This window comes from Nicotiana sylvestris, chromosome 3 (assembly GCF_000393655.2).
Source record: "Nicotiana sylvestris chromosome 3, ASM39365v2, whole genome shotgun sequence".
Classification (NCBI taxonomy): domain Eukaryota; kingdom Viridiplantae; phylum Streptophyta; class Magnoliopsida; order Solanales; family Solanaceae; genus Nicotiana; species Nicotiana sylvestris.
The window spans coordinates 154,734,167-154,751,526 of NC_091059.1; the positions used below are offsets into that span (position 1 = coordinate 154,734,167).

Genomic DNA, 17,360 nt, shown 5'->3' on the forward strand with positions numbered 1-17,360 from the left:
CCATTTTTCTATCAAAAATTCTGGAAATTGGTGGGACCATCAGTTATCAACCTTTGTCTTCAAATTTTCCAAAACAACTCAATTCCTGAAGACATGAATAACATTTACATCTGCCTCATTCCAAAAATTCATAATGCTAATAACCTAAAGAACTTTTGTCCAATTAGTTTGTACAATACGGTGTATAAAGTTATTACAAAAATTATTGCTAATAGACTGGAACCCTTCCTAAATGATTTAATTAGTCCTCACCAAGCCAGCTTTATAAAAGGAAGGCATACTAGTGACAACGCCATTATAATATAGGAACTGATCAACCAATTCAAAAAGACAAAAGGGAAAAAGGCTAGTATGATATTAAAAATCGATCTAGAAAAAGTATTTGACCGATTGGAATGGTCTTTTATTTATCGTATGCTTAAGTTCTTTAAATTCCCCCCGTCCATCTCCAAATTAATCATGAACTGTATTAGTACACGCAAGATAGCTATCTTAGTCAATGGTACTACTACTGAGTTTTTTACACCTAGTAGAGGCATTAGACAAAGTTATCCCCTATCACCCTACATTTTCATACAAAGTATGAAAATGTTCTCTAGGCTTATCTCTCATGAAGTAGATATATGCCAATGGGAGTCACTACACCTCAATCATCAAGGCCCGTGCATATCCCATTTATTCTTCGCTGACGACTGACCCTAATGGCCAAAGTTAATGAGATATCATGCACCTCTATTAAAAGATACCTCTCTTTTTTTTGTAAGCTTCCATGTCAAAACATTAACATTTAGAAATCTAGGATAATCTTCTCAAAGAATTGCAATGCTAATTTAGCAAAAGAAGTTGCTGACCACTTTTCAATAAATATTAGTAACTCCTTTGGAAAATGCATAGGGTATCCTATTCTCCAGAATAAGCCAACACCCAGGGATTACCAATTCATAATTAATAATATGCAAAAAAAACTTGTTTCGTGGAAAGTAAAGTTTCTCAATATTGCTGGCAGAACGCCCCTCGCAATATCCGCTCTAAACTCTATATCAAGTCATGCAATGCAATACACTTACCTACCCAATAAAATTCTCAGTCAAATAGATTGTATCCTACGCAATTTTATCTGGGGATCTACAGATGAAACCAAGAAAATTCATTATGTGAACTGGGACACCGTAACCAAACAAAAAGAGGAAGGGGGTCTTGGCATCACAAAGGCCAAATCTAAAAATATTATTTACTCTAAGCAAACTTACTTGGAGAATCCTAATAATCTATGGTCCAGAATTATCATATTCAAATATGCTAACAAGGGCCCAAAAACACAATCTTCCTTTATATGAAAAAGCATTCTAAAAAGATGGTCACTCTTTTCCAAAGGCATAAGGTGGTAACCAAGCATAAATTCTAACCTAGATATATGGTACTCCACCTGGATCCCAAATATTCAAAACCTTAGACTATGCATTGAAGGTCCTCTCACATAGTTTGACTCAACACTAAAAGTGAAAGACATTATCACTTCGCGGAAATGGGACTTATCAAAAGTCTCTTTTGACATCCCTACAAATGTTAATTCTAACATTGATTTAATCCCTATGCCTCTGAAACAAGGTTGCAATGACACCCCAATATGGAAACTCAACACTAATGGCCTCTTCACTAGCAAGAGCTGCCTCAATATCATTAAGGATAACAATATTAACCCACAGTACGACTTCATGTGGATATGGAAGCTTAAATGTCCTAACAAAATAAAATATTTTCTATGGCAATGTCTACACAATCGTACTCCATTCCGCCAATACCTTCTCCAAATAGGGATCAGCATTGATAACACGTACCCTGTGTGTCGACCAGAAGAGGAATCCCCTATCCATATACTCATAAGTTGCCCTATAACTCAAACTCTTTGGTATAAACTAGGGTTTGCCAACCTAAATATCACCAACACTTCTCACTAGCTAATGCAAATAAAGGGTCTTACTCCCAGCATAAACTTATCTTATATTCATATGGAATGGCGGGATATTCTAGCCTTTGTAATATGGGGAATTTGGCTAAATAGGAACAACAACAATATTAACAACACTACTCATAGACCATCCTTGCAAAAGATTCTTAATCACTCACATGAATTTCACTTCATGACCAACACAAACCAACTCACAAAAGATACAATTCCTATCAAAATTAGTTGGCATGCACCCGAAAAAAGCTGGTTTAAATTAAACATCGATGGAGCTTTCACGGCTAAAACAATAGTGGCATAGGTGGTGTATTCAGTACTGGAAAATGGATTCTAGGTTTTAACAAATACTGCAAGGGTTTATTCCCATTACATTTGGAATTGCAGGCACTCCACGAAGGGCTTCTACTGGCAGTGAAGTTTCACTACTAGAAATCCGGTAAAAAGCGACCAAAGTTGGTCGCTTATAGGCTTAAAAGCGACCAAACATGTCTGGTCGCAATATTGCTGGTCTCTAAGGTAAAATGACCAAATATTCCGGGTAAAGACTATAGCGACCAACTTTGGTCGCTTTATTATTTTAATAATATAATTTTGGCGACCAAAGTTGGTTTCTAAATGTAAAATACGTTATTTATTTATTTATTATTAATCATAAAAAAGCGACCAACTTTGGTCTCTACAAATATTATATTTTAAAATCTGAAAAATGTTGGTCGCTAACTTCAAGAAATAATTTTTTTTAATTATAAGCGACCAACTTTGGCGCTATATTTCCAGAAATTATTATTTTTTAAAATAGAATAGCGACCAAAGTTGGTCGCTTTTGAGAAATCTGGGTTAAATAGCGACCAAGGTTGGTCGCTATTGCCCAGAAAAATATTTTTTTAAGGGAAAAGCGACCAACTAGCAACCAAAGTTGGTCGCTTTTCTTGGTATATTTTTGGCAGAAACTGCCTGTTTTGGCAGCTACACCACCTGCCAGCTTACCAAAAATCCTAAACAGACATTTTATGCCAACAACAACAACAACAATAAAAAGCAACAAAGTATAAAGTTCAATAGAACTAACACATTAAGCTAACAAAACTAAGTTAACGCTTATTACAAGCTCATTCGAAAAGTGGTTCTATTGTCTAGTTTAAAGTATATAAAGTACTCAAGGAGTGTTCTTTCAGCATCCTCGTCCGAAAGTTGGATTGTCTCGCCCGACTCATTAGGTGGCTGACTGCGTATGAATTCCCCCACATCAGCTGTGAAGCGAACCTATAAGAAAAATTATATTGAATTAGTATTTCAAATTTATATAAAAGTAAATCGAAATACTTAATGAAAAGTAAAAACTTACATGTATAGTCGAGGCTCGACCCTCAACCCACCTTTCTGGATCAGTCTCTTTCTTCTTCTTTACAATACGAGTCTCATTGAATAGCTCATCTTACTTCATTGGCATCATAAAGTTGTCTGGTGGCTTTGGTGATTATCCTCGTGGTACTATTACTCGGGATGAACTTAGATACAGAGGGTAACTTGGATACAGTACCCGACAGGGTGTCTTTGATCAATTGTTGTTCTCATTAGCGACAATGATGATGAGAAGGCAATGACATGTGTTTCAAACAGTCATGATGTAGGTAAGAATTTAACATTTCCTAAGCAGATAAAAGAAGAGGTTATAGAGGAATTCTCTACTTCCTCTTGGAAAATGAAGTGGAGAATTCCTCTATAACCTTTTCTTTTATCTACTTAGGAAATGTTAAATTCTTACCTACACCATCACTGTTTGAAACACATGCCATTACCTTCTCATCATCATTGTCGCTAATGAGAACAACAATTAAAGGCACACTATGCCAGGTACTGTGTCTAAGTTATTGACCAGTCCGGTCAATATTTTGACAAAATTAGCGACCAACCTTGGTCGCTAATGTATATCAAATAATTATTTTATTATTTTCGCCAATTTAGCGACCAACTTTGGTCGCTAAAGTTTGGTCGTTTTTTTTTTTCGGAATTCTAGTAGTGTTTGATCTATTTCCTATAGAAATAGATACGGACTCAACGGAGGTAATGAATGCCATCAATAATGGACATGCAATTTTAACTAATCTAATTCAATCATGCAAATCGTTAATGCGCCAGGAGAAGGGCCTTCTTCTCCGACATAACTTCAGACAAGGGAATATAGTGGCAGACGCACTAGCCAAGGAAGCAAAAAATAAAGAAAACAAATGTTACAAGCCAGGAGATACAAAACTTTTTGCCGATCCACCATCTTTCGTGAAGCATCTTTATGATAAAGACTTATGCAGGGAAAGTTGTTTCGTGAAGCAAGTGTCAACTTCTACTTGTAATTTGCTAAAAACTCCAGGAAATCAAAGTGTTGCTAGTGGTGGCACTCCTTTTGAAACAGGGATATGTACCCTAATGCCTTTTGGTATTGACAATATGGGTTGTAATATGTTAATTACTACTTAGTATGCAATATAACTTCCTTTTATTACTCAAAAAAAAAAGAGTATAGTGCGATATGTATGACATCAATCTCAAACTCAAATAATAGAATAAAAGGGCTACTCAACAATAATTGATGTATTTGGATGGACAATTTGGTTGTCAAGAGACTATAGTTCGAACTATCAACTTATTATTACGTGCTTCACTTGAATCCAGTAACTTATCTTGCAGAGTAATATTTTTTTCCTTCCCCTAAGCATGCTAGAAAAATAACACTCCTACTAATTTATTGTAAAGCTTTCTTGTTATTTTATCAAAAATAACTTATTATAAATTTTTCTAGATTATTGCTTAGATCTCTATATAACAATATACTTATATAATATTCATTCATTATAAAGTCAATTTTTTCCCTAAATTAATTTATATTATGTTATACATCCTCTATAAGATCATTTGTTAAAAAATATCGGAACAAATAAAATTATTATAATGAGGCTTGATTATATTAGGTTTTTTTCCTTGAACATCAAAAAAGAAAAGATTTTCCGTCTAGGCGATTTTCGCTGAAATGAAACCATTATTGCAGTTTTTTTTTTTTTTTTTTTAAAAAAAAAGGAAAAAAAAAAAGAACGGAAAAAAGAGAGGAAAAAAAAAAAAAAAGAAGAGGAAGAAGCAATATATGTCATCTGGTATGATGCTTCCCGGTAGGCTAAATCTCATTCGTTGAATAGCAGTGGGAATTTCAGCGTTGGGGCGAAAAACACAATGGCATCATTTGGAAGGAAACAGGGCGCGGCAATGGCCAGCAATCTCCTGAAAACCCTAACCGGAAGATCTTCCAATTTCCGATCCAACGCCAGAAGTTTTAGCGGTGTTGGTAGCACTGAGGTCGTCACCTCCCACACTGACAAATGGATGCAGGTACCTAACTCGTTTTCTCCTTTCTCTTATCTTCATCTTTCTATCAGATTTATCCAAATTTTTTGCTGAACGGAATTTTTGATGCCCTAGCTTATGGTATACAGAGATTTTAAAAATGGAATTTTCAGCTAGTCTAAGTCTTCCTTACCAGCGGCATGTGTCAAAATGAATTTCTGAAATTAGAGACAAAAGGAGAAAAGAGCTGAAATCGTTTCGAAACTTATCTAGTTTGATACCCTAGGAAGTCTAACTGCAGAAAAATTTGATAATTGGAGCTGTTGTTTCTTAATATGAAGCTTGAATAAATATGTGAAGGTGAGGATTGATTTCTACAGTGAGGGATTAGAAAATTTTCTGACCTTTTAGGGTGATACTTTATCTTGTGAAAGGGAATCAAATGTTGAGTATTGGATATTATTCTTTAAGTTTACGATGTGCATATTACTTGGCTAAATGGCAACCAAAATCATGCTTTAGAAGAGATCAGGGTAGGGATATCGTGCTTATAGTTTCTTCTTACATGGACTTTGAGCAATACTAATCTGAAAAGGAAAAAAAATTCAGATTTTTACTGCATACACACTTTTCTGGGTTAGTTTCAGGTCAGTTCTTAATCCCAATTAGTATTTAAAAGCAACCATGATTTTCTGTCCTCAAATGTTGGACAAGTTAGGTCTAGCGGACGATCTTGTTTTGCCAAGCTAAATCTGAGGCAAGCTTGACTTTGAGAGGTTCAGGCTTGAGTAGGCTAGCCTAAGATCTTGACCTTGACACAATCTAGAAACTGGGAGGCTTGGGATTGAACAGTTTGATTGGAGATCAATAGCGTTTTCCAATTTTCAGAGTTCAAACCGGTATCTTTGCAACTCAATTTTCAGCATTTTTCATGTGGCTGAGTGTGAAACCTCAATTTTGTGTTGCATGTCAGAGAAGGCAGTTGAAATGGCAGTCAATGTTGAAATCACGGAAAAGGAAAGATGAGATTGGAATAGGAAATAGAGTGGGAGAGAGACAAAAGAAGAAAGATTGGAGACAGGAGAGTAAAGATATGAACACAGTATTGTAGTTGGCAACAAGTGACTGATCGGAGATGGGAGTGACAGGAGTAGGAGAAGTAAAACCCGTGTCTTAACTGAAAAGTTGTTGTATTTATGTGTTTATCATATATATCTGAAGGCTGATAGTATTAGGAAGATATTTAATGGTGTTTTGATTTGGACAAAATGTGTTTAAGCTACAATTATCTCGGTGAAGAATTTAAAGGGGCTCAGGAGCATGGAGACAAACTTCTATCATACTGAGATTAGCAGAATGCTAGTCAAATTAAGCAATTCTAATTTGCTTGAGTAGCTTGTGAGCTGGCCTGGCATGCCTGCAGCCCGAGTAGTAATCAATTTTCTTCCCCCTCATCTGCAAACCAAAGTTTTATTTCTCTTTTCCAAAGGATTCTGCTCTAGTTGTCTTTCCACAGGCTGCACCATACAGTCCTATGACCATTTGTGTGGTAGAAAATGTGTTGTGTAGTCAATTTTTGGACAGGAATTATGCAATGCAGGCACTTCTATAAGCTTGTCAGAAATAATATAGAAAGGTGACCATTTTATAGAACTAATGATAATCCAATAAGCTTGATTTGAGCCGAGGGTCTATCAGAAACAACATTTCTACCTTATACATGGTAGGGGTAAGGTTTGCATACACTATACCCTCCTCAGGCCCAACGTGTGGGATCACACTGGGTATATTGTTGTTGTTGTTTGAAGCTTGATTTTTTTTAAAAAAAAAAAAATAGTGGAACAATAAGGTTCAAGATGGTTCCAAGGTTTTTTTTTTTTTTTTTTGGGGGGGGGCGGGGGGAGATAAGTGAGATGGTTCCAAGATATGAAGTCCTCGTTTTTGCTTCAGTTTCTGTCAAGCCTTTTTTATTTCAAAATTGCATCAAGGATTTTCTCCCTATTGATCAGTATCAAACCAGTGGAAGAATAAGCTTGATCAGAAAAAGCTAGTGGAACAATAAGGTTTCAAGATGGTTCCAAGATACGAATCCTCGTTTTTTGTATTGTTCCTATGATGCCACTGCTAATCCATAGTTACATTAAGAATTTTCTTCCTGGTAAATACTTTGTTTATTTTCCTGATTGTTGTGTGGTGCTTAAATGGTAGGATATTAGCAAGAAATCTCCCATGGAGTTGATCAATGAAGTTCCACCTATCAAGGTTGAGGGCAGGATTGCCGCCTGTGAAGGAGGTAATTTGAATACTACCACCATCACCATGTTCCCTTTTTTTTTCCGGGAAGTGTTCTTGAGTTGCTTAAGAAATACTGCTTCCATTACAAATCAATCTGCCTTAAAGTGCTCTTTTTTTATCTTCTGAAACAGACACTGATCCTGCTCTTGGACATCCAATTGAGTATATATGCCTTGATGTGGACGAACCAGCTGTATGCAAATACTGTGGTTTGCGCTTTGTTCAAGATCATCACCATTAGGGCTGCATGATGAGAATTCCTGAACTAAGAAGAGTCTTCTTCATTTTATATCTAAACAGTTGTGCTTATTTTGATCCTTTGTACTAATGATGCAGGCAAGTTTTGCTTCTGGTAATAAGGATTAGTACGGTCTGTGTGATCCATTTTCTTAAAGCTGGTATACAGATGCTTTTCACTAGTTCATTTCTCTTTCGTACACAGGCCATACTACATGCTTTTGCCGATTGAATCTATGTTAGGTGCCAAAGGGTTATGTTAGATATAATGTTTTAGAAGGCAAAATTGGAACTCGTCCGGAGTTTGCCCATGAGGCAAGGCACTCAAAATGTCTGGAGACATTAGGGGGTGCTTGGCCTCGTGCTGTAGGCGTTGGCTTACGCTTCAAGCGTCCGTATTTGCACCCAACATGACGCACCAGTGCACTCCATCTTTATTTTTATTTTTTTATTTTTTTATTCTCTTTTCGCGCACTCGCGTGAATTTAATTGCAAACATTCAAAATTCCGTAACTAACTCTTTACTCTTCAAAACGCTTCCCATTATCAGAGAAATTCGAGGATATTTGTCACTCAAAAGTAGAGAGACCTAACATCGTATTCTTTTTGACTAAGAATACAATGAGGGTGTGCTTCGACGAAGATTTCAGTTGAGAATAATAGTCGGTCTTCATCTTTATTTTTCCTATGTCTTCACTGTTTAGTTTTCAATATTTACTCTTCAAATTCTGTTCTTGTTCTCACTGTAAATATTTCTACATTGTCAATACATAGAACTTAAAATCACTTAAAATCTTGATATTTCTTTTATCAAAAACATAGAGGAAAAGACAAATCTTTTCCTCTTTGGAATAATTTCAGCCACTGCACTTTTATTTCCATGGGCTGAATACACAAGTGACTAAACAAAACGTGAAAAGAACACAGAATTGACCTAGGCTATGAATAATCATACCATGAAATCTGTAACTTGTAAGAAGCCAAAATTTCCCGAAATAATGGGAAAAGAATAGGTCATTCGCGGAACATTTGTCAGTAACAAAATTCTCAGTAAGCGCCCCTGATCATTCTTTGGCAAAATTATCTCAAGGAAAAAAAATTCTTCACTTGTCACCCTCAGCTGCTGCTAATTTCTTCCTCTGCTGATGTTCAGCAACTTTATAATCTACCACTTCATGAAATAAGTTAGGGTCTAATACACAGTCCTCACTTCCATATACAGCAGCTTGAACACTAGCCATCAGTTTTGCAATCTCTCTGCCTGAAAATCCCTCCGTCCTGGCAGCAGCTTCTCTAAGAATATCATCCGTCAACCCTTTTATCTCTATTTTCTGCTGCTGCTTCTTGAATAAGCTTGAAAAGAAACCAGGTTTCCTTTCCCCAGCTTGAGCTATATATCTTTCCAGATACAGTTTGATCAGCTTGAAGCGCTCACCTTCCCCAGGCAAAGGGAATTCGATGACTTCATCAATACGGTCTGCAACAGCTGAATCAAGATCACCAGGGCGATTTGTAGCTAAAGCAAGTACTATATCTTTTGACTGATCACCGGTGCGGAAAAGGAGGGCATTGAGGGCACTCCTCTGAGCTTCACTCATATAGGTTTTGTTTCGCCTGAAATTGACATGAAAAGGCAAGCTCAGAGATCTAATGGCTGAACAATCAAATTCTACATGTCCATCACCTAAACATTGTAAAAGAGTAAATCTGACAAGCATATAAATACCTGGCTATAGCTATAATATAAATATATATATAAAAAAAAAAAAAAAAAGAGAGAGAGAGATGATAGAACTGATTAATCTAGGGATCAATGTGGCATCATTTAATTTGGATGACATTTAAGGTCAGAATTTCCCTTCACCTAATCTCTCAACTTTGGCTCTGCCATCAAGTTAACAAGCAAGTCTGCCTACCTTCGCCTAAATGGAATCAGTTCAATTCTATATATTGCTTCAGGGCTTCAAGAATCATCCAATTGAATTTTCAGGAGACTATTTGTTCTACAAAGTTATTCCCCTAGATGCAATTATTTGATCTCCATTGGACTAACTTCAGCAAGTTATCACTAAAACGAGAACAAGGTACTTGTAATGAGTTCATCATTGAGGCATGCCTAGCTATCCTGAAGGTGGGGTTTTTTCAGTGCCTTGCTACTAAAACAAATTCGACCAGTACATCTTAAAGTCAGAGAAGACCCCAGAGATCCCTGAACAAGATTATATGAAATTACTTTGTCGAAGGAAGTACACCTCCTAGCATGATGGCGGGAATAAATAGTCAAACCTATCAAAAACTATTAAAGATCTCGATCAATCAAATGCAGCAATGCTAGGGGAAAGTCACTTACTCGCACAAAAATGCATCTGCTTCGTCAATAAAAAGTAATAGACCCTTTCTGGATTTTTTGGACCAGTCAAATAACTGATGTATTTTAGTGACAGCCTGCGATCCCAGTGGCGCAACATCACCACCCGTCATCAATGCATAGTCAAGTCCCTGACAAAGAGAATCAAGCATATTATTGACCACCAACAAAATTAGAATATCCAAGTTATAGATGTTCCATAAACGGAGTCCACCAACGTCAACACTCTCTTGAAAGATTGCCCTTATAAAACTTATTTATGAGTCTCTAATTTCAGAACTGTTATGCTTTGCATCGAAAAGCAATTTCTTTTTATCAGCGACTTTGTGTCAACTTATAAGATGGTTTACGTATGCCAGCTTGTGTGACACTCCCTAACCCGTATGCAATACTTTAACAAGATTGAATGAAACACATACCATATAAGTAAATATGTAACGGTCGCCAAAAAAAATTAGCTAAGAAGAGAACAACAGAGGGGAGAAAGATCTTACAGATCTGCGAGCAAGCTCTCTAGCAACCATTGTCTTCCCTGTTCCTGGAGGACCATAAAAGAGCATGTTGCGAAATGGAGCTTGATGGGATTTGGTATTAGCAGTAGCATTGGCTAATTGCTGAATCCTTTTTTCAAGAGATGGATGTAGAATGACATCCCCGAACCCTTTCTCAGACTTGGTTGCAGAACCTCCATTAGCACCCTTCGAGAGAGTGCTCATGGCTCGTGAGAAGAAGCCTGACCAAGGATATTTACCCCTAGATGACTCTCTGATCAATGATGGCTGTCCCAATATTCTGTCCACATAACTCCAGACAACTCTTGCACCTTCTCTGCAATTCAGATAACAAGCTCGCATCAGCCGTATTTAGCCACACTAGTGACTACAAGTAGAAGTACTGGCAAAATATCTTCAAGAACAACCACAGAATCCAAGAGAGACAGGGTAACCAAAACTTTAATAGTTTACCCACCACCAGATTCCAAATAAACCAACTTCTTAGTATTGGCCGTTAAAATAAACAAGTGTATTATCAATAGAGGGAGCAGTCAAACAAAACAAGTAGAGATATGAGAGTAACTAAATATTATATGAGTTCTGCATGGCTAAAATGGTAGAAATGCTTAAAAGATCAGATATCATTAGAGTAGGATTTCCTCGCCAGTGAATCTTCATTTCATCCAAACAAGGTGATTTGAATAATAGTGATGCTCAAACTAGAAGAAAGGGCAAAGAAGAATTGTCCCAATAACTACAAGAGGTTCACGAAGCCAGCGGAAAAAGATGATCCCACTGGGCCGTCATAAGCCACAGCTAAAATGATGGAAAAGTAAAGAACTGATCAACTCCTTCAACATATTTGACCACCTTAAAACCTTTAGTATAAACCAAGATGCATGTTAAAAAAATCTGATGTCTGTTCATGTGGTCTCTGAAAGAGGAAAAGAATATGCCTAAATCCCACAAATAATATTAAATAAGAAAATGCATATCACAACATTAAGCATGACTTGCAAGAGAATTGCACATGCAAACAACTTTATGTTGCTAATTTTGAAGATATATTACATACCTTGTTGTATATATTCCAGCTGCAAGAGCAGTCACGCCACCAACAGCCACAACAAGCTTATTTTGATCCGTTAGTATTGCACGGAAACCACCTACATAAATGGATATCTTCACGTCAAAAGATAATATTTATTTTGCATCAGCAGTAGCCCAGAAATGCAACCCTACCTACATTTTGTGCATTTGCACAAATTAGTGGTGCTTGATGACCTTTTTAAACAAAATAAATAAATGATACTGCTATTTATCTTTTGGAAGTTTTAATTCCCCACTCGGTAGTATCGGCACTAATCATAGTCGGCAGAGGCATGCCAAGAATCAGAAGAATGCAGCATTTATAAATAGAGTCCAGAAAATATGTCAGGCGTTTTTAATTTTTCTAGTACACATATTGAAAAGGCTAAAAAGGAAAATGAGCATAGAAAGATGTGTAGATTATAAACTCACTAATTGTGTCTAACACCAGCAAGCAAATATTACTCCATAATACTAAAAGAACTACAAATCCAAATCTCTTCCTGTTTCTCTTTCCCAAGAAACAGAAGAGTTAAATTGTCTCTTCAGCAAAAGTTATAAGCACAGCACATTGGCATGAAAGACAGGTTTAGAAGAAAAAATTCAACATCAAAACAAGAGATGTATTATGCAGGTCAATACTAATAACATGAACAAAATAGACTGATATGATCCATAATAAACATGGATAACCCGTATCAGCAAGCTAATAGATGGTCGTTAGAGAAGAACCTCCAATATGATCAAAAGTTGTGTTAATAGCAGCGACCCATTTCTCCCGTTCAGCATTTGCACGGTCTACTAGTATTCTCCTGTTAACATCCTCAGCCAGCTTTGCTTCATGTGCTCTCCCCTCTGCTTCTGCCATAGCTCTCACTCTAATAGTTTCACGTTCTATCTCTGCTTTTTCTCTCTCTGTCTGGCGGCGCTGCGCTTGGATTTGTTCTTCTGTTGCTCGTCTAGCTGCCTCTTGTCTCAGAGCTGAATCCTCTTGCATTTTTACCAACTCCTGATTTCTAGCTCTATGGTGCTCATTTTCTGCCTGCAGAATGCAAGCAGAAGTCAGTTTTATCATTTAAAGCAATACCAATTTAACCATGACAATTAAAACACTTCACATGCCTGCATCCTTTTCCTTGCTAATTCATCTTCATATCGAGCCATCTGTGACTTGATTTGTGCCTGTTGCTGAGCTAGTTTTTTTTGTTCGTCGTATATAACCCTTTGTCTCTCCTGTTAAAAGAAAGATAATCAATCATATATTTTTTCCTCCTTGGTACATAAATGTAAACTCCCTTGGGGTAGGGGTAAGGTCTGCGTACACTCTACCCTCCTCAGACCCTACTTGTGGGATTTTATTGGGTTGTTGTTGTTGGTACATAAATGTAAAGTTCAAATTTTGATATTACAAACAAGACAAGTGTTGCAATCAGATAAGTGAACAATAAATAGTTCCCAACAAGTGCACAAAGGGTTGTCGCATATTTTCTGGAAGAAATAGAAGTTCAATACACCCTACTTAGTTTAAACAAATGATATTTTTTGGAGGAGCAGCATGCAGAGACAGAAAAAACAAAGTATTAAGCAAGCAACACTCATATCTATTTCCAGTAGGGTAAAAACAAAATCCCTCACGTGGCTTAATTGTCTTCAAAGAATCGGGTCGTTTGCACTGGGTTAAGTTTGCACATGGGAATACAGAACCATGTCCTCTACAGCCAATGAAATTTCTAATCCATTTTAACCAACCACTAATGCTTAATTACATATAGTAAACATTAAAGGAAGATTTAGAGCAAAAACAAAACATAAATCAAGGAATATACTAATAAAACAATGGAGATTAAAACCAAAAACAAATTTTGAAATAAAATAACGGTGTAAGTTACAACAAGATTTGTCAACTGATACTTCTGATTGCTGCTTCATTAAAAGGGAGAATTTTTTCTCAATCGTTCAACAAAAACAAATAAAAGGAACTTTCTTTTATCGAGTTGATAAACAAGGAGTAGTTCACCATAGAATTTTAAGCTTACCGTCTCAGCTTGAGCTTGCAGTGCTTTAAACTCTTGCATTTTTGCAGTTAACTCTACCTGTCTCGTATCTTCTTGCTTTTTAATCACTTCAAAAACCTACAAACAGAAAAACTAGGAATAATTTAAACTACATAAGAATAGATAAATCATTATCTTTTTCACTATGAATTCCGCGGCAATTCCTTGTTTTTTTCTTTCTAAAACATCATTTAAACTACATAACAATAGATAAATCTTTACATTTTATAATTAAAACATTTTCCAATAAATTGATTCCCCAACAGTACCAAAAAAATTGGGATATAGGGGTTTAGTACATTACAATTGCCTTCTTAAGAATAAAGCTAGAAAATCAACTAAGACTCCATACCTGTTTGGCACTTTTGGAACTATTAATCTCTCTCAAAGCCTTAGCACCTCTCTCCAAAGCCTCAGGATCAAAACCAGCTGAAGTAGTCCTCGGATTATCATTTCGAACCTTAGGAGGAGGCTCAGGAGTTGCAGCTGCCGGCTGAGGAACATCAGCAGGAGCACTCGGTACCTTATTAGAAGAGGTGGAAAACGGAGAGAAGCTGAAACCACCACCACCACCGTCGGCATAAGCAGTTTCTGTACCAAACTTAGCAGAAGCTAGGGCTGCAAATAGCCCTGCTGCATATGTTTTTCCCATTTTCCCCCTTTCTTCTTTCGCGGTAAGAGTGAGAATTAGGGTTTAAGGGTTTTTTCAGTGATTGTGGCTTGGAGAGGAAGAAAAGGAAGACGCCATAAAAATGTTACTTTTCTTGGGAGATTGGAAAAGAAGGTTCAGGGTTTATGTAGGGTTTGAGATCTTTTGGTGAAATGGCGGCTTTGGGCCTTTGTTAAGATCTGAACCGGACTTAGTGTTATGAACCGGGAATTAGTGGTTTATTTTGGATTTTCGGCGGGTTACTTGAGGCAAATAATTTCAATTAGGAACTAGACGACGTCGTTAAAAAATTGATTGAACATGATTTAAAATGTGGTATATAAGTAGGCATTTGGACGTAAGAATTGTAAAATTTGAAAAAATGGTGAAAAAAAATTCAAGTGAAAATGGTATTTGAAATTTAGAGTTGTGTTTGGATATAAATTTCAGTTTGTGTTGTTTTTGAAGTTTTGTGAGTGATTTGAGTGAAAATTATTGAAAAATAGCTTTTTGCAGTTTTTCAAATTTTCAAAAATTTTCAAAATGCATCTTCAAGTGAAAATTGAAAATTTTATGAACAAACGTTGATTTCGGAAAAAAGTGAAATTTTTTTGGAAAAATCTTCCATCAAAATTTATGTCCAAAGGGGCACTAAGTCGTAATACAATTTATAAGTCTCATTTGGAACATTGCGATTGTTTGATCAAAAAGTATTAAGCTTTTTGCTAAACTAATTAATGAAGAAAATAGAGGATAAATCTTAGCCAAAGATAATTAACTCTAGATCTAAGTACATTGAATAAGAGAATAAGATATAATCAAGCTTATAAACATTCTAGGATCATATAAGATATTGAATATAGATGAAAGACTTATATTCTTGACGTATTATCCCGTGATGTAGTGATAAAAACGGAAAAGATGGAATGTCATCGACAGTAACGAGATCTATCTTTGTTGATTCAATAATCACGTTTACAGAGATTTGTATTCACTATCTAAGCCTTTTTCTCGGTTTTATTCACCTCTTCTCTCTCTAGGAAATGAAGGCCTCCCTTCCTTGTATTTTTACCTCATATATATATTATTCGCATTCCCTTTTGTCCAACGGTCCTTAACCAGAATGCCTTCATCCCTTGATTGTACTTCATGTCGCCTCCCTCGAGTATCACGATATTTACTTTGTCGTACAAGTTTTTTGACGGCTCGATCTCGGCAGTGGCCGAGATACTTGTTGTTATTGCGCCTTGTGGGTACGACCATGGCTTAGTCGACCCCTTACCATTACTTTTAGCGCTAATCCACGTGTGATCAGATTTTGACCCATACACTTAGTCCCTCCGTCTATTGGGGTCGCCTCTTGGCGAGCTCGATGGGTGGACTCTGTTGATTCAAAAATTGGGAGAAATATGAATGCTTTATACGAGGGACGAGAACCTCATGGCGAGGTAGCGACGTGGCGCTTCTAGAATTGCGTCGAACCGCTATTTCAATTCAAAATTGGACTGTCACGTCAGTTCAGGATGTCATCAATATTCCCCATGCGTTATTATGGCGCACGTTTTCTAGGAATTGTGTCGTTTCCCGTGCCCTTTTCGTTTTCTAATTGGCGGCTCTTGGTTTTCCCGCTCAGGACATTTATATCCCTATAAATAGGGGGAGCCTCTCATTTAAATGTTACGTTTTTCAATTGCTTAAGAAAGAACTTCACAAATCTTCTCATCCTTCTTTAATCTCTCATATTTCTGCTTCTGCTAGGATTTGCTGTGACCGTTGTCTTTTTTCCTTCGTTATTTTCGTTTCTTTCGATCAAAGAAAAAAAATGGCTAGTGCTTCTTCCTGCTTTGATAAAGTTGAAGGTGCTCCGGTACTGGAAAATGACATATCCCTGCTCGAAGCAAGGAATGGAAGTGGTGGAAGACGAGGGTTTTCTAACGGTGGATGAGGTGGTTCCTCGCCCGGGGAAGGCGAGGATCAATTTTAACAGCCCCGTCAGAGATGAACCGAAGCTCGTTCCTTCCACGATGGATGCTAAGGAGCTCACGACGTTCAAAGCAAAATGAGGGATCCCTGATCACATTGAAATGGTGCCGGCGGATCAGGACATAGTACATTTACACAGTTCGATCTTCTATGCTCCACTGCTGAAAGCGGATCTCTTCAGGAGGTCAGCGATTTTGGGTTGTCACACGGTGTGGCTGCGATGGCCCTAGGGGTGAGTTCCCTTTTGGTTTTGTGACCTTTGTCTTTACACTGACTCTTTCTCTCCTCTCTCTTTTTTTAGACTTACATGCTGGAGAAATCTCCACAGACGACGCCAAATTGTTTGACCAAAAAGTATTAAGCTTTTTGTTAAGCTAATTAATGAAGAAAATAGAGGATAAATCTTAGCCAAAGATAATTAACTCTAGATCTAAGTACATTGAATAAGAGAATAAGATATACTCAAGCTTATAAACATTCTGGGATCATATAAGATATCGAATATAGATGATAGACTTATATTCTTGACGTATTATCCCGTGATGTAGTGATAAAGACGGAAAAGATGGAATGCCATCGACAATAACGAGATATATCTTTGTTGATTCAATAATCACATTTACAGAGATTTGTATTCACTATCTAAGCCTTTTTCTCGGTTTTATTCACCTCTTCCCTCTCTAGGAAAGGAAGGCCTCCCTTCCTTGTCTTTTTACCTCATATATATATATATATATATATATATATATATTACCCGCATTCCCTTTTGTCCAACGGTCCTTAACCAGAATGCATTTATCCCTTGATTGTACTTCACGTCGCCTCCCTCGAGTATCACGATATTTACTTTGCCGTACAAGCTTTTTGACGGCTCGATCTCGGCAGTGGCCGA

General features: G+C 36.9%; 2 protein-coding genes across 2 annotated transcripts; one reads left to right on the top strand and one right to left on the bottom strand.

Moving 5' to 3' along the window:
• The first annotated feature begins 5,028 nt into the window (after window positions 1–5,028).
• On the top strand, window positions 5,029–8,013 carry LOC104219756 (NADH dehydrogenase [ubiquinone] iron-sulfur protein 6, mitochondrial). Its single transcript, XM_009770481.2, has 3 exons — window positions 5,029–5,344; window positions 7,508–7,592; window positions 7,726–8,013. Exons 1-3 carry the CDS (start codon window positions 5,189–5,191, stop codon window positions 7,833–7,835), a joined length of 351 nt encoding a protein of 116 aa, XP_009768783.1. The 5' UTR covers window positions 5,029–5,188; the 3' UTR covers window positions 7,836–8,013.
• A 595-nt stretch (window positions 8,014–8,608) lies between these two features.
• On the bottom strand, window positions 8,609–13,015 carry LOC104219755 (uncharacterized). The gene is made up of 6 exons (XM_070171100.1): window positions 12,901–13,015; window positions 12,515–12,820; window positions 11,769–11,859; window positions 10,694–11,027; window positions 10,182–10,330; window positions 8,609–9,445 (listed from the first exon to the last, which is right to left on the bottom strand). Exons 2-6 carry the CDS (start codon window positions 12,777–12,779, stop codon window positions 8,935–8,937), a joined length of 1,350 nt encoding a protein of 449 aa, XP_070027201.1. The 5' UTR covers window positions 12,780–12,820; window positions 12,901–13,015; the 3' UTR covers window positions 8,609–8,934.
• Between the last annotated feature and the right edge of the window lie 4,345 nt (window positions 13,016–17,360).

Excerpts from the sequence above, each read along its gene's own strand:
- LOC104219755 (XM_070171100.1), bottom strand. The coding sequence starts at position 12,779 with ATGCAAGAGGATTCAGCTCTGAGACAAGAGGCAGCTAGACGAGCAACA. Across the intron at positions 11,028-11,768 it reads GCTGGAATATATACAACAAG|AGAAGGTGCAAGAGTTGTCT; the intron begins GTATGTAATATA and ends TCTGAATTGCAG. Across the intron at positions 9,446-10,181 it reads GCAGATGCATTTTTGTGCGA|GCGAAACAAAACCTATATGA; the intron begins GTAAGTGACTTT and ends TGTCAATTTCAG.
- LOC104219756 (XM_009770481.2), top strand. The coding sequence starts at position 5,189 with ATGGCATCATTTGGAAGGAAACAGGGCGCGGCAATGGCCAGCAATCTC. Across the intron at positions 5,345-7,507 it reads ACACTGACAAATGGATGCAG|GATATTAGCAAGAAATCTCC; the intron begins GTACCTAACTCG and ends CTTAAATGGTAG. Across the intron at positions 7,593-7,725 it reads GATTGCCGCCTGTGAAGGAG|ACACTGATCCTGCTCTTGGA; the intron begins GTAATTTGAATA and ends CTTCTGAAACAG.